Source organism: Parambassis ranga, chromosome 4 (genome assembly GCF_900634625.1).
Source record: "Parambassis ranga chromosome 4, fParRan2.1, whole genome shotgun sequence".
In the NCBI taxonomy this organism is placed as follows: domain Eukaryota; kingdom Metazoa; phylum Chordata; class Actinopteri; family Ambassidae; genus Parambassis; species Parambassis ranga.
The window spans coordinates 18246841-18263718 of record NC_041025.1 but is presented as its reverse complement, the minus strand read 5'-3'; the positions used below and the strand labels follow the sequence as shown (position 1 = coordinate 18263718).

General features: G+C 40.5%; 1 protein-coding gene across 1 annotated transcript in view; it reads left to right on the top strand.

Moving 5' to 3' along the window:
• The window catches only part of hmcn1 (hemicentin 1), a 61830-nt gene that overhangs the window by 11151 nt on the left and 33801 nt on the right, over positions 1-16878 (top strand). Inside the window, exons 2-13 of the mRNA XM_028403671.1 lie at positions 3525-3595; positions 5177-5335; positions 5419-5541; positions 6474-6645; positions 7141-7247; positions 10495-10615; positions 10713-10976; positions 11057-11201; positions 11537-11658; positions 13852-14121; positions 16459-16600; positions 16719-16846. Of these exons, the coding sequence (XP_028259472.1) occupies positions 3525-3595; positions 5177-5335; positions 5419-5541; positions 6474-6645; positions 7141-7247; positions 10495-10615; positions 10713-10976; positions 11057-11201; positions 11537-11658; positions 13852-14121; positions 16459-16600; positions 16719-16846 (1824 nt within the window). The remainder of the gene's footprint in view (positions 1-3524; positions 3596-5176; positions 5336-5418; positions 5542-6473; positions 6646-7140; positions 7248-10494; positions 10616-10712; positions 10977-11056; positions 11202-11536; positions 11659-13851; positions 14122-16458; positions 16601-16718; positions 16847-16878) is intronic.

Here is a 16878-nt window from a genome sequence, read left to right as displayed (position 1 = left end):
TTGACACAAGTTCTTATTAAACATCTGGAACCATGAACGAACCAGTGCTTGTAAATAGTAAAGTAGAAAAGAACAAAAGGTACGGTAAACTTTTCAGTTTAGGATTGGTTTGTAGGAATATTAAGACATTTGGTTGTTGGTACCATTGAAATTATTTTTCATTACTTGTGTTGATAGCTTAGCAAAATAATTAATTAAAGAATCTTTTGCTAGAATCCACATTTTTGCATGGTGTGGATGGGAACATGATCCAATGCACACACTGTGCTAAGTTAACACAGATGCATGCTGTTATATGTCGACACGACAAACAGCAATAGCTGTAGCCTGCTGATCTTTTGAGAAGCACGCTATTGCTATATTTGCAAAAACCGGAAACTATAAATAAAGATTGTTGATCCCTCTGAGATGTCACCCATATTTTTTCTATGGACAGATTTTGAAAGTCAGTATGTGAGGGATTGTAGCTTTTCTCACTTCCTCATTGGTTTCCCCTCAGCCCTGGAAGGAATCACCTGGCCTAAACAAACATATAGCCTTAACAAGCTAATGTTAGCTGCTTGGCCTAAATAAGTACAGCTGGATATGTATTTTTGAGGCGTTTTCTGACTTTTGATTGTTAATGACTTGTCCTTGATTAAGACTCAAACCCAAAATGTACCCTTAAATGTTCATGCATAGCTTTTTTTTGTAGTATTTTATTCGCATGAGTCACAGTGGACCTGTAAATGTGCTATTCCAACATATTATCCCAAACTCTTCACTTTTTCAGAATTTCATTACCAACTTCCTCCCTTATAATTGGTTCCCATGGCATCCCTGTTGGTTTATTTTCTGACAGCTCTGCTGGGTTACTGGAACTCTGTGTTTCAACTTTTGTAAACCAGAATAATTATGAGTTAAACATCCAGGAATGAAAACTGAAAACAAATGTTGACTGTAAATGTGATTGCTTTCACTGCTAGGCTATATAAACCTTCCACACCGATAGGGGAAACGTTGTCGTAATATACAGTTATGACAGTGTTTCTGTCGAATATCATGTCATATAGCAGCTTATGAAACTCTTTATTTATTACCACAGGAACATAGGATTTATTTGGCCAGTGTGAGAGCCCCATGCATTGGCCTTGGAATTCCTTGCTGCTGATGTTGTAATGAAAGAAAAGCTCACTGCACAGTAAATGCGTGAGCAGCAAATTACTTCAAGCCTGAATGTCAGAGGAGGTGAAGCTTAGTCTGCCATTGGAAAGTTGCCCATCCCTTTCGATGTTCTGCAAGTGTTTAAGCTCGCATTTGTAGAAGCACGCATTTAGAAATAAAATGCCTCCAGCAGAGGGTTGGAGGAGAATGCAATGCAGACTTTGGCTTGGTTTAGTTTGTGCTTGTGTCAGGCCGTCTTTCACTTTCAGTTCGTTCATTTGTTCTTTTTAATAGCCTGAAATGCCTTGTCATCACTAAGCAAAATCTCTGTGACTGTCCACACCGCTACAGAACATGTGTTGAAATCAGAGCAGTAATAATATATCTATATTTAAATAATGGGTGCCCTTGGGCAAGGCACTTAACCCTCACAAGTGTGTACTGTTGTGGACTTTTGGCACAAACACTCTTGCAACTGGTGTGTTGTTATTGGAAAGGTGCACACATGTTCTTTCAGGGTTCACATTTAAAGAGATGTGTAATGACTAACAGCAGTGCTGGTTTTATCTTGATATGTCAAAGTCAGAGATCATTACACTAGCAGAGATTGAAGAGATAGATTTATTTGATGTAGTGATGTTTAGAGGTCACAAGTATTAGCTATGGTTTTCCACACTGCTGGTGCAAAGAGGGTAGCTGTGGTTGGGGCCACCATCGCCAAAACAGTCTAAAGAATACTTACAACAGCTATGGGAACTTCTCCCACAAGGAAAGAGATGTCAGCTTTTCCATCTCTGTAAAGTTTGGCTGGGGATCTATGTTCCGTTCGAAGCAGCCAGACACATTTCCATGTTAGTTTTAAAAAGCGTCTCTGATCGCCACAAATGTTCACTCTCTCCACCTTTAAGGATTTACAGCGATGCCAAAATCTGGGTCATTTGGAAAAAAGACTTATAGCTTCTTTGTGTGTGTTATTAAATAAATTGAAAGAGCTTGTGGAGTGCTTTTTAAGAAGAAATACAAGGTGATGGCAGCTGCAAATACACAGTAGATCATTCTGTTTTTTTGTTTCTTTTTTTGTGATGTCAGATCAGTTACATGTTTAACATCATACAATCAGTAGAAGAATTGGAAGGTCTCCATGTTGAGTGTTTCTAAGACAAGTTCCCTGCCCCTTTAGGCAGAATAGTAGGCTGTAGACTGTAAAACTATTCAAACTGTATCCTTTTCCAGAAGTCAGGGATCCTTTGTAATTGCTCTCTCTTCAACAAGGGAACCCTTGTTTTCCACTGTGCTTGCATGTGCAGAACTGAACTGTGTGTGTGTGTATGTGTGCACATGCTTTTTTTTTTGCAGCCCATCATCAGTCTCATTCTACAGCACAGCTGCAGTGGCTGAAGTCACACAATTTGACTCAAGAAGGGACTTAGCAGCTCATTAACGGATAGAATAAAGTAAGCTGAGAAACACCAGTGACTACCAACACAGAGCACAAGCCATGTTGTCACTGTCTGATGGTGTTGTGATTTCATAATAGACTGGAGTCACTTAGACCATTTCCTTTGTGGCCACTGACATCAAAACATCACAAAAGCTTAACTGAGAACTTCTCTGCAACCTTGGAGCAGATGAAAATACAACAGATGAGGGAATTCTCCACCTAGTGTGGCAGGAGTTGATCAGTTATTGACAAGAATTTTATTGCAGCTTATAATAATAACCACTAGAAAATGAAAAGCATATCATGATAAGGTAGTTTTAACAACACAACTAAGACGTTAATGTAGTGGTCATTGAGTGACAAAACAAAAGACTGGCTACCTTTTTCAGGTGTGAGTAAAAGATCCCAAATGTCCCCTGAGGGTAAATACTCACTGTATATTTTGGTTTATTCTGCTTGTTTGTAGAAGATCTCTGTTGTGCCACTAATGGAAAAAGTTCATCCATCTAGTGACCTCTGCAGGACTGCCTTCTCCTTTTTGGATAAATAACCCTGTCTCTCCTAAACTAATATTGTTATGCAGTGTGTATTTTAGTTGATGCAGTATCTAATAACACTGGACTCTCGTCAATCACGATGTGTCTTAAAAAAACATTTTAATTTGGATCTTCCTCTGTCATTACTGTTATCAGTATGCATCCTCTTTCTTTCTCCCTTTCTCTGTTATTTAAATATCTCCTTTCCTGGGCTTTTCCTCATTGCAGCTCATATTGGGACATTTTAATCTGGACATCCGTCAACGTTTGCCAAAACTAATATTTGGCTCAAAAGAAGAATTTAGGAAGCAAAAATGCTTTCAGTTATTCATCAGATGCAGACTTGAGCCTGTGGCCCTATTAATCAGACAGCCTCTTTTGTGTCTGTGTTTTTTTTTTTGCAGAGATTGGACCTGTAACAATCACAACAGACCCAAAGAAGTTCCAATATGAGCTCAGAGAGCTGTATGTCCAGGTGAGTTCAGAGATCACATTCATCAAACTGAGGAAAAAGCAGCAGTAGCTTGGACGTTCAGGTCATCTGGCCTTGATAAAAGAAGCAGACTGTGGTCGTGCCAGACGTCTCCATAGGAAAGTTTGTCTGCTGATTATGTTTTATCAGTCATTCTATGGAGGATGATGAAAGAAGTCTAAAAGGAAAATATTTTCTCAAGGGTTTATAAGAAACTTAAAATGAGTCTTCCCATTTTAAGTGGCATCTTTGAACTTATAACTGGCTTCCTGCATCACTACAAACAAATGTATAAACAACAATATACAATGGCTGCACATTTAAACAGAGAACTGCCAGGTCCAGAGATTTTTTAATTTAGTACAGAAATAGTGAGCACAAAAAGGCTTCACACCAGCATCTAAGGATAAGAGCATGACAAGCACCATTCATAAGTCCTTTGAAGAAAGGCTTTGGCAAGTGTCTGTGCATCCTTGGCATGTCCTTTTGTTAATCTGGTGTGCAAGCATGTTGTGTGTGCATGGAAGAGATCCAGTTTCCTCTCACTTGCTGCTGCTTCATTCCTTCATTCCAGTCTGTTTTTTTCTCCCCTCACCTCTTCACCTGCTCAACTCCTGAAGAGGTTTTGGCCAGAAAAGCATGGAAAATGTACTCTTTTTTTAAATTGAAGATTTTCTGTCATGAGTGCAGTTGTGTTCAGACAGAAGGGAGAAGACATTAGACCACACTTCATATTTTTAACCCTTAAGAACAAAAGTTTTGAACACTTGTATTGGGGGGAGGGGAGGGCGAGTAAGGGAATAGGGGAGTGAATATTCAGCCTGAGGGGAGATGTTGGGGTTCAGAGGAAGGGAAAGAGGAATCTTGTCTCTTCACTTTTCACCCCACAATCATAGGTCACTCCATTCCAGATGTTGCTCATGGGGTTGATACATCACAGCAAGCTACTGATTCCCCTCAGACAGCCAGAAATGTGCCTGCTGGAATGCTGCAAAGAGCATTTATCTCTGACCCCACCAAAAAGACAGAGATAGAGAGAACAGGGCACCACAATGACGAATGGAACACGTTTGTCTTTCTTGTCAGTGTGGATGAAAAAATATGTTTTCATTAGATGTCGACAGTTGGGGGCTATGTGTCTAACACTGGACATCAAATCCCTTTTCAGGATATAATGTTGTTGATGTTAAAGCCCTATGAAATTACAAAAATAATGATTGTGGCCATAGTTTTGATATGGAATTCAACAGTTTCACCCCTGTTGGTGGTGGTGTCTATCCAGCAGCTAAACTGCAGTTGATGAGCCGGCTTGCACGTTGACTTTGTTAATACACATAAATTCCAGCAATTGCAATTACTATTTAAACACTAAGAAGGGCAGTGTGGGTCAGAACCCATCATATTGCCAATCCATCAACCCAATTAAAATGGGTTTTGTTATGAAAGATCGAAAGTACTTCAATTCTATTCTATTATAATGCAGAGCAGTTGAATTGGGTAACAAAAGACTACAAACAATGCCCACAGTGTATATACTTAGTTATACAGTACATATGCACATGACCATATTCTTATTCTTTGCAGGGAGGTGGGGACTGTCCAGAGATGAGCATTGGTGCCATTAAGATCGCCCTGGAGATCTCCTTGCCAGGATCCTTTATTTATGTCTTCACAGATGCCCGTTCTAAGGATTACAAGCTGACCCACGAAGTTCTGCAGCTTATTCAACAGAAACAGTCTCAGGTTTGGACCACAACACTCCATATTATTAACAGGTTTAGAATCAAACAGGCCACATCTCATCTCATTTTTTCCCATGTACACAGGTGGTGTTTGTGTTGACTGGAGACTGTGATGATAGGACTCACATTGGTTACAAAGTGTACGAGGAAATCGCCTCTACCAGCTCTGGACAGGTCTTCCATTTAGACAAGAAGCAGGTCAATGAGGTAAGAGCTACTGAGTGGAAACTTGAGACTGGACTTCGGTTCTTTTTGCTTTAAGTTTTTAGAGTCAGAAGTAAAAAATTCCTGGTTTTTAGAGACATTACTTGGTCACAGTGATCAAATCACCTGAACTTGGCTGGATATTCCTTCTAAGCTGTGTAAATAAAATGGCAGTAGAATATTTTATGACCTCTTGCATGTCTTTTGCCTGTGCCTACATTCAAGTCTGGAGTCCAGATCGAATGTGCAGGAAACATTGCATTGATTGATGTCTACTGTAGCTCTTTTTAGCCTATCCAAGGAATGTAAATCAGCAGTCACAGGCTGGGAAATGAGTCAAAGGCTGAAGTTTGAATGGTATTGCTTGCCATTTTACTACTGTAAGATAAGATTCCTTGCAGGGGAAGGATGGCGTCTAGAGTTTAATCCATTTTCTAAAACAACATGAGGCTCTCCTCAGATGTGCACAATGACTTTAAAAGAGGCTAATGTGTGTGCAATCCTGTCAATGCCTAGCATTTATGCATACAAGTATTGCCTCCAAGTGGAATCCAGGTGAAGTCTGTGTAATTTTGAGATGAATGCACCATTTTATATTTCTAGTCATAAATACTTGTTCCCTCTTCTACAATGGCATGTGGGTCTCACACAGTAGCAGCTGGGTTCTCCATAGGGACAGGGAGGAAATGGGGGGCAGCATATGTGGGGAATGTTAGAAACTTCCTGATGAATGCTTTCACATGTTAAGAGGATGACCTTGTATGCAGCTGGAGTGATATATGTGTGTGTTAGTCAGAATAATTAAAGTTAACATGTAAACATGCCTTTGGCAGTAATTTTTAGGTGTTTAAATACCATTACCATTATAGCCCTCTCATGGTATATAAATTATGTGTAATTCCAACATTCTTTACATTTTGTTCCCGTCACTATAGGTCCTTAAATGGGTAGAGGAGACCGTGCAGTCCTCAAAGGTTCACCTGCTGTCTACGGATCATTTCAGTGGAGTCAGCAATACTTGGCAGATGCCCTTTGACCCCAGTCTCAAGGAAGTCACTGTGGCCCTGAGTGGCCCAGCACCTGACATCGAAATAAAAAACCCCCAGGGTATAATAAATGTTACCATATATCAACAGGAATGTCTGTTAAATTCCCCAAATGCTTTATGTAGCATCTATACATGTGCAGAATTAATGTCAAACAAGAAAAACGTTTTTCTGTCTGAGAGTCCTTGATATAACACATTGTAATTGCTAGTTTGAATCAAATTCTACAGTCAAAAGAAAGAATTTAACATATAAGGCAAATATGGGTTTTTATAGGATTCAACTGAAGTAGAGTGCACAAGTCAAGCTGAGATTAACATACTTAAAAGGTACATTTTTATCACAGATTCCACAACATCTGGGATCCATGCATTGAGCACATTTTTTCCAGTATTCATGCTAATGTATAAAACACATCATGCATCTTGAAAATTTCCCATTGACTGTCATTATTTTATATGCAGCTTGTAGCTGTGCAGCAAGACACGTTCATTTGTACAAGTCAAAGCTGCAGAAAAGGTGAGTAATTGACTCAGTGTCTGTGTTTGGCCTCCAGGAAAGCTTGTGGGGAAGAGTGATGGCCTGACTGAGCTTTTACACATCCCCAACTCTGCAAAAGTTGTCAACATCAAGGACCCACAACCTGGGATGTGGTCTATCAAGGTAAACAATGCATTCCTTACCTGGAAATGTGTGTAAATTTACAGGCTTCTAACGATTCCCAGGACTGAGCAGACTTTTAAAAAGAATTACTGTGAATAGTTGAGTGATATAACCTTGGAATGAGGTCACAACTCACACCCTAGGAGGGAGCTGTGCCCTTGAGGAAGGTTCTTTAAGTTGAATTACTGCAGTAATATATCAGCATGTTATGTTTTGAGTTCAGAAGGGTAGGAGGACCCAAAGTCAGACAAACTCAAAAGACTAAAGTTTATCAAAAGGTGAGCTTCATTAATAAAGCTGACTAAAATCATTAACTAAGAATTCAAAAAATCCAGAAGAACTCTAAAACAAACCAAAACAAAGTTAAAACAAAGGCCTCAACGAACACAACTGAAAGCCAACCAGAAATGAAGATCCAGACAAGACACAGAAGCAGCAGAACTCTAACCACAAAACAGGAAGTAATAATCCAGAGTCACTAGGGTCAAAGCGGGCAGACAGTCAAAGCGAAAAGTCCAGGGGGGCAGGAAGACCCAAGGCAAGGGTCAAAAGGGGTTGGAGAACATGGGAGGGGATAAAGGACGATCAGGGAGCCGGGCAGGAGCTCAGTGGCGGTGCCGAGGATTCTTGGCAGGTAGACTTGGGGAGTCGGGCTGGAGGCCAGTGATGCCGAAGTCAAGGAGACTCAGGGGGATGGGAAACATGCTTTTTCAAAAATAAAACAGGAATCAGTACCAAAATAACTAGAGAAGCAGGGAAACAAAGGAAAGGATTGCAATGAAAACCAAGACAACAAAACAAGGGATCATAACACAGCATGTAGACATACAATGATTTATAATCAAGCGACAATCAGAAAGACAGATGCCTGAGGTTAATTTAAGACAGCCTTGGTCATGGAAGATAACGTTGGTTAAAGGTACTGTTGTCAACACAACCTGCTACATTATTGTTTGGGCACCTTTGCTGAAGACTTGTAGCATCCAGCAATACAGTATTACCGTTGGCCAACCTTTTTCAAAAGTTGATTGATTGTTTACATTACTTGTTTCGGCTCTATAACACCATGGTGTTCTGTTTAATATCTGACATATCACAAAGCTTTTTCAGCCATTATGAAAGTGCTTATTTATAGAAGTGATGAGAGATATTAAACATGAAGAAAGAAAAAATAGTGACAGAGGAAAAAACATGTTGCTCTGCTGGGATTTTCTCTGCTCCTTCAGTCCGTCTTCTTTAATTCTTTTCTGTCACTCATTCTTTCTGCTTCCCTTATTATTCTTCCTCCCTTTAATTCCCTCCCTTTAAAATGAATACCTGTGGTTCTCTGTGTTCTCCCAAAACATTGTGTTTTCCATACTTCATGCTGCCCTTTTCCAGTCTGGTTTAACTGTCTTACCGACTTTGCTTATCTCCTCCTCATCTGCAGCTGAGTTTCCCAGGGCATCTAGAGAAATGTGGATAAATACTTGAGAGGGATTTAGCTGTTTGGCCATGCTGGGTTTCAGTAACACTAATGGTCTGTGACATCCCAGTGTAAGGCGCAGGCCATAGATTGTGTGTGAAAAGGAATTTGATCCTTTTTAATCTGCCTTTAATTGGATGTTGTAGTGATGTGTAAAAAGCAGGTACAACCCTCTGATTCTTTAGTTTTGTGTATAATTCTTGCAGTGTTTTTCTAATGTGTAGTATCATCCTATATTCGTCTTTTAACGTTTCAGTTTGCACCAAGACTTTAGCTGCCAAATGTATTATTTGTCACTGTGTTGTATATTTTTACTGTTTACTGCAGTATGTTTCACATAGGAACAATGCACTCATGTTTCCGCACAAACCTTTTTGTCAGTTGCACCTCACGAAAAACATGGAAGCAGAAATATTCTCTGCTAGATTTTCTTGGTTTTATGGACTCATTCCCTCATGGTATTGTGTAGCCAGCGAGGTGTGATTGTTATGTGTTGTTGTCATATATCATAGATATATTTAATTTATTATTAAGTTGTTCTGGTCGTTTATGACAAGTGGAGACCTACGTGTGCACTATTTTGACAGTTCAATGGTGGGTTTGTTGTCATCATGTACGTAACGACAAACTATGGCATCTTTTTTCCTGGAGGGAGTGATAAAGATAATATCAGTGACAGCTAGTGACATCATTCACAGGTTTTCTGTGAAGAGTGTGTTTATACATCGCTTTTGTGGCTCCTGTCACTATGTTGGCCATGTTTGACTTTATCTATCTTCCAGATTATCCAAAAATAGAAAGAAAAAAGAGGAGTATGAAGGGAATCAGAATCTGTTAAGAATCTCATCACTGCTAAGTGAGGGTGTTTCCTGGGCCTGGGTGGGTCAGTTTGCCTGGGTGGGTGTGAAATTGGGAATTTAATGACAAGGACGTCCTCTTGTCTTTGCTAACACAGTCTGACCTTTAGAGAACCTCTCCCCTAATTATGGCCTCATTTACAACCGACTTAAGACCCTGGATAGTTCTATGGTAGCTATTAGAGCAGGTTTGATGGCTGCAATGTGTATTGTGTTGTGTATGGTGGTAGGCATTAGCATTTAAGGCTGTGCCAAATCCCCTTTGTCTGGCTGTTACCTCATTGTTTCAGCAATTTCACCTCCAGCTTAGCAAGTGTTATCTCCTTGCATGTGAGCTTGGCACCAACATGTTTAGATCCACACACTCTTTAATTTGAGGCTTTTGCAAATGACAGTTTAGGTTTGCATTTCTCACTCTGCATTGTGAGTCATTGTCTGTGACATAACCAAGGTGTTTTACCTAAGGTGAGGAGTTTCCACCTCTCACCAACATATACTTCAGTGTAATTACTCCTTCTCTATTGCTTCAAAAGACCTCCACATGATGAAGAACACTTGAGCCATTACCTACTCTCTGATTATAAAGGTTGTGTTTGTTTAATTAAAGTTTAAATGTCAGCTGGGATGGATCACCTATGAATTATGGATGTTTTATAAGCTTGGCTGTAAGATATTCAACACTCAACAGTGACTTACTGAATGGTGGCGTGTCTGCACATGTGGGAATTGTTGGCATACAAAAGGCTGTGACACAACAATCCCAACATTGTGTCTGTCATTTAGACCACTTATCGCTGTCTTTGATGCTCCTTTTTGTTTTGATTTCAGAGTTATGTTTAATTGGAGAAGATAAACTTTGAGCAACTTTAAATAATGATATACATAATAAACATCTTTTAAACTGTTTGTCTTTTTTGCGGGTCAGACCTCGAGTGAAGGAAGACACTCGGTCCGAATCTCCGGTCTCAGTACCATTGACTTCCGTGTGGGGTTCTCCCGAAAATTCACACTTGACTTCAAAAAAACCTCCAGTAGGCCAGTTCAAGGTCAGTGAGGTCAACATACATGCTCATTTAGTTTTGTTTCACCTGTTGTTTTTATTTTCTTTGCCAGTATTCAGTATTTGTAATATCAACCTTCCAGGTATTCCCACCCACATCCTTCTGAACACCACTGGACTTTCTCCTCCTGCTCGGGCTGACAGGCTCGAGCTCCTCTCCATCACAGGCAAAGTGCTCAAAACTTTGCCAATTCGGTACTACCCTGAGCGGCAGCCATATGGTCTCTGGAACATCACAGAGTTCATTCCACCCAACGAGGCCTTCTTCCTGCGGGTGACTGGATATGACAAGGATGGTTTCCTTTTCCAGAGAGTCTCCAGTGTTTCCTTCTCCAGTATTATACCTAGTGAGTGACTCTTGTGAGATGTTGTTTGATAATGAAACTGCCTAAGAGAGTGTCTTTAATTGCTGCTTTTTAATGTTTAGGTGACCCTAAGGTGCTGATGCCAGCTACAACACCAGGCTACTACCTCCAGAAAGGTGCTGTCAGGTGCCAGGTGGAGAGTTTGATCCCCTTCACTCTGCGCTTCAGTAGGGATGGAAGACGTCTTGGGGTAGACCAGCTCTTTAGGTGAGCTGGATGCAATCTGATCAATGTCAACAGTAACACATCTTTTTGGCAACATGGCTGAGGCATTATTCTTCAGGTTGTGAACCCATTTATATTGTTTTTGTAATGCAACATACTTTTAATACACTCATGGATTTTAGAATTTGGTGGTTGAAAGTCAAAGGCTGAGATCATTGTGGCTTCACATTAATCCTATTCTTGTAAATACAATCAGCACCTCAGCTTTTTAAAAAATTGGCCTGATTAGATTTGGTTGTCTAAAGGCAAAGTCTGATGGCCGCTAGCCAAGCATTTATAAGTATCTTTCTCCACATCTCCTGATCTCTTGATTCTAGTGAGTCTGACAGTGCATCATGGGAAATAGCTCAGGTGACACTGAAGGATGAAGGCTACTACGAGTGCATCGCCATCAGCAGCGCTGGAACAGGACGGGCTCAGACCTTCCTTGATGTATCAGGTAACCGGACATAAACAGGTTTATTGACATATTTTGATATTTGGTAATTCACTTTGACTGCATTGATTCCATTCAAAATTTCTTAGAAATGTTTTTTTTATTATTATTTTTAATTAGAAGTATCTAACAGAACATCATATAACACACCAACATGTTGTTACAAGAAGACTTGCTACTCTTTAGTCTGTGGCCTAATGGACTGTAGGTAATTTCCATGGTAAGCTGCCCTCCATCAATACATGTAATGAGCCAGGACTGTTAGACAGGAATGCTTACAGGCTGGCAAGCATTAGACTGTCAACAAGTGTAATGGATGTACGAGGGATCTACAGGCAGGGCAGTGAGCAATTTAAAGAATCACATTATATTTAATGTCCTGTGTCATGTTAAAAAAATAACACTTCGTACACACATTGATTGTAAAGACTTTTAATACCATGAGTTAAATGATGCAGCAGAATTAAGTTTATGTCATGCTCAGACGGTTTGCACACATACACACTGCTTACAGACATATGGTTGGAATCCAAGTGGCACTTGATGCATGTTGACTTTTGGGGTCTGACTTTGCTTGCTGTTGATCTCATGCAGAGAGACACAGCGCAATGGCACAATGAATGTAACTTTATGGTACATTTGACCCCCGATTACAACATGATGTTGTAATCCATGCCTCACAGCGATCATGTCAGGGGGTTCATGGTATGGTTTTCATGCCTGATTTATTAAAGAAATGGACTGCAGATATGGTGTAAGGTGAGAATACATATAAAGTTGTAACTGAGCTGCACACCGAGAAAAAGGTGGGTGTACGGTTGGGGAGTCAAGGGGTGCAGTTTCAGTGAAACAGTGTGTTACACTTTACACATAATTTAGGTACTAAAACACTCTGATGTTGAATCTGTGATCATCATGATGTCAGAGTTTTGAATAAGGACATATGCAGAAGGAGCACATAATGATTTATACCTTCAGTCTAAGTCTAACCACAGGTTGCAACAAGGATTCAAATGTGCCTCTTCTAAAACTCCTCTGTTGCACATGCATTTTTTCAGTCAGAAGCTTTTCCATTATAAGACACCAGAACTGACACCACAGGAGTCTGAATGAAAGCACTCTGTCTTTTTGTCCAGTCTTAGCTTTCCAAAAAACATTCTGCATGGTGGAATTCACTGAAGCTTCATCCAAATGATGAATGATGAAGCAGAAGGTGGAGAAAAAGAGAGTGAGAGGTAGTTGAAAGACTTTTTTTGTGAAACAGAAGAAGGAAGGAGGGAGCCAGGCAGGGATCTGTATAATATATGAGTGTAACCGATTACTGTAACTCACCTGCTATGTTTACAGGTGTAGAAGGGACTTTCTCCAGCTGTTACCTTTTATGATGTCAACGGAAATTAGGTGAAATTAATCCTCCTCAGCCACATAGCCAACCTTTGTTAGTGGGCCAGTTATATTCTTGACAGAATGTCAGGCCCCTGAATTTTATATACACACATAATACCTGCTCAGCTGCCAAATTTATGTCATCCTAATCCCAAGGAGCTATTCTGAAATCCCCAGCATCCTCCGTTTATCAGAGCCAAAGCCTCCGCTACCTTCTTTCTCCCTTGTCTTTCCTTTCTTTTCCACTCTCCGCTCCCCTCCATTCCCCTTTTCCCTGCTTAGCTCTGGTTCAACTGAGAAACAATAATTGACGACACACAGCGGCACAAGGGATGAGTGTTTTTTGACACGGTGATGAGAGAAAAGACAGACATGGTGGAAGAGAGAGAGAAATACAATAGGAAAAGGAGAAATCCACAGCTCTGACAAAGCATGATGATGAGAGGGTGTTTCAAAAATTACATTTTTATGCACACTTAAGCAATTAAGTGTATCCACTAATTTGACATAATGATGGCTATGACATCCTAAATCTATTCACTTTGTATGGACATATGTGTGCATATAGTTTGAGTAAACTAAAGTCAGCAAATGACTTTCTGAGCACACACATAGAGACACAAATAGATAACATAGTAGATAGGTTGAAGGATTTTTTTGTTAAGGAAGGTCCTGCAATTATATTGCAAGAAAAGCAAAGAATAGAAACACATAATGATTCCTTACTTTATATTGATAGAAGGCGTTTGAATTCTATTTTTTTAATGATGTTATGCTTTTAACTTTTTTTGTACTGCTCTGACTCTGCAGAGCCGCCTCCAGCCATCACAGTGGAGGGTAACGTGACGGCCTCCCCCGGCTCCCGTGCTGTCCTCACCTGCCACATTGTCAGCACTGTCAACTTCAACCTCACCTGGCTGAGAGGAGGCCATGATGCCCGTCTGGCCCCACATGTGAATGTCCTAGCAAACCTCTCACTACAGGTGTCCGCTGTGACTCCAGATCATTCGGGGTGGTACGAATGCATCGCTATGAATGAAGGAGGGGTGACAGCAGAGCGGATCTACCTCACTGTGCAAGGTGAGGAGTGTGTGATTATATATTGAACAAACAAACACAACTGCCTTCTAAAATCTATGCGAAGGCATGTGCCCCTGCCCACCGTACTCCCTCCCTCCCTCCCCTCCTCCCTGTATGTAATGCTAATGCTTTATGAGACGTGTGAAAATGATTTATGTGTGACTCTCAGGCAGAAGATTTCCATCTCCAGACAGCTCTTACAGTCCTGTTTCTACACTTCACTGACACTCAGGAACACTTTGTGATGAAAGAGTAGTGCAAGCTATCTGGCCCTCTCTACAGAATATCAGCCAGTGCTTGGCCAGGAAATAGCGATGTGTTACAGCTGCTGAAGTCTAACATTAGCCAATGATTTCAGCCAGAACCAATTTGAAAACCATTGAGGATTATTCAGAACTTTACATAATCCAGTCTACCCAAATGAACATCCTGTATTTACTCAGCTATACAGCCATCAGTCCCAGAGGAAGCTGATTCAAATCCGATATGCTGCATACTGTAGTGTAAATTCCTTCTTGCGTATGGGTGTCAGGTCTAAGAAGAACAAAAACTATTACTCTTTTCTTTACTGTTTTTCTTGACCCACATTTGAATAATTGAAAAGTTCCTTGTGATCTTGGACTGAACTGCCGTCTCTTCGAGGTAAACCTCAGTGACACAGAATGAAAAGCTAAAGACTTAATACCAGTGTAGAAGACAGCTTTTCAGGGGAGCTCTGTCATTTGGCTCATCTCACCGAGTGATAAGTTGCACAGTTGACCCTCAAAGGGTTTCCCCTGGTTTAACTGGATTGTGTTTTTACCTTCTCATCTGCAAGTCTGTTTTTTTTATATCACAACTTTTTTTTTTTTACCATTTTACTGCATCTTAGGTTCCTTTGCTTCATCTCCTTTTCCCTCTAAAACAGCTGTTAGCAAGCCCTGGGGGTTTCCTAACTGCCCCCTGGTTAGGCCCATCCTAGTGATTAGCCTTTCTTTGAAGTGAGTTTAGGCTGCTGACATCTTACAACACAAGGGATCTGAGAGCATGTCCACACCGGGCTGGCTGAATTTCAAAATATATCAGTAGGTTGAACAGAAAATAGTTATTTTATCAGTTGTGACTTATCATTACATATCAAATATCGGATGTGTTGCATAGTTTTAGTAGATAGACAACAAAAATATGATGAAGTAGAGGTCTGTTACCCTGACATGGCAGAGGGTTTGCAACACAGAATCACCTGGGAGGTTTGGGTCAGGGCAAGCACGTCTGAAAAACGCATCTTCGTACCTCCTTGTTTCTAAACTCAGAAGCCCCCTCAGGGCAGGGTGACCTTGCTAAACAAAAAGAGAGCCTGGTTGAGCTGTAAACACACAGAAAGTAGGCCTTGTTGTTGTTCTGAAGCCCTTACTGCTGACCTTGCCTGTGTTGTACAAGCCCTGCTGCACAGCCACTTAGACATATATCAAATGAATTTTAAGTTCATTGACAGCATCTGGCATATGTGTTGTATATCTTAAAAAATGTGGCGTCTCTGGCGTTTGAAGTTGAAGCACAAGTACAGAACTTTGCACATTCCTTCACAGCTACTCTGCGTTTGTGTGTCTCTTCAACCTTTTGAACTGCTTGAGCTCGATTCCATAAGCACATTCCCTCAGTGAACCATCAGATACTTACAAATTCTATCTTTTAAATGGCACTCAAGGAAGGACAAGTTTCATTACTGTCCTCCCTCTAGCCAAGGGAAAAAAATAAATCCTTCACAACAAATTCCTTTCTGGCATCTTTGATGGCCACAAATTTATTTTTTTTAATTTTTTTTTATTTTGGACGGTCTCTTCATTGAGAAGCTTCTCACATATATTTTTCACCAAGTTGGAAAGGTCAGAAATACTGGAGATGATTCTAGCTCTGGGAATAGAGGAGACCATTAAAGGGATACGTTACACATCATGAATCAATTGGAAAATCTTTCTACTAAATTCAACAGCTTTTCTGGGTCTGGATTTAATATTCCTTCCTGTTTTACCAATGTGGAGGAAACAGGGGTGACAGATCTGCTGTGAAACATTATTAGCTGTTGTAACAGCCATCAGTCTTCCTGCTACGGTGACAATAAAAGTTTACACACTGTTTTATTTTGTGACTGAGCCTAAACACATTCAGTGTTATGCAAGGACCAATTCATTGTTCATGTGTAGGCATGTACTGTTTTTTTATTGAAGCCTGAACCAACATAGCTTTGAAGTCATTTTCAGAACTAAGTCCACTGTGATTACAGAATTTTCTGAATTAGAAGGTTATTGATTTATTTGTGAATAATCCGCACATTTGTTGTTGTTTTGTTTCCTGTAGAGGTACCCAGGGTGTCAGTGGAACCTCGGAATCAGACATTTAAGACAGGTGATGAATTGAGGATCAGGTGCACGGCCAGCGGATATCCGCCTCCACAACTGGTCTGGACCCACAACGACATGTTCATCATGGCATCGAGCAGGTGAATATACACTTCTTTAAACACAGATCCTACACGTTATCTATAGTTATGCATGCACTGTGGAGAATTGTAATAATTTGGGTGGTCAGAGATCATGGTGTATGTATGTTTTGTTCAGACACAGGATGACACCTGATGGCACTCTGGTTATAAGAAAGATGGAGAAACGGGATGGTGGAAATTATGGGTGCCTGGCCAGCAATCAGGCAGGGACAGATACAATGACCTCTGTCCTGACTTACATTGGTGAGTGCTGCACACACACACACACACTGCAG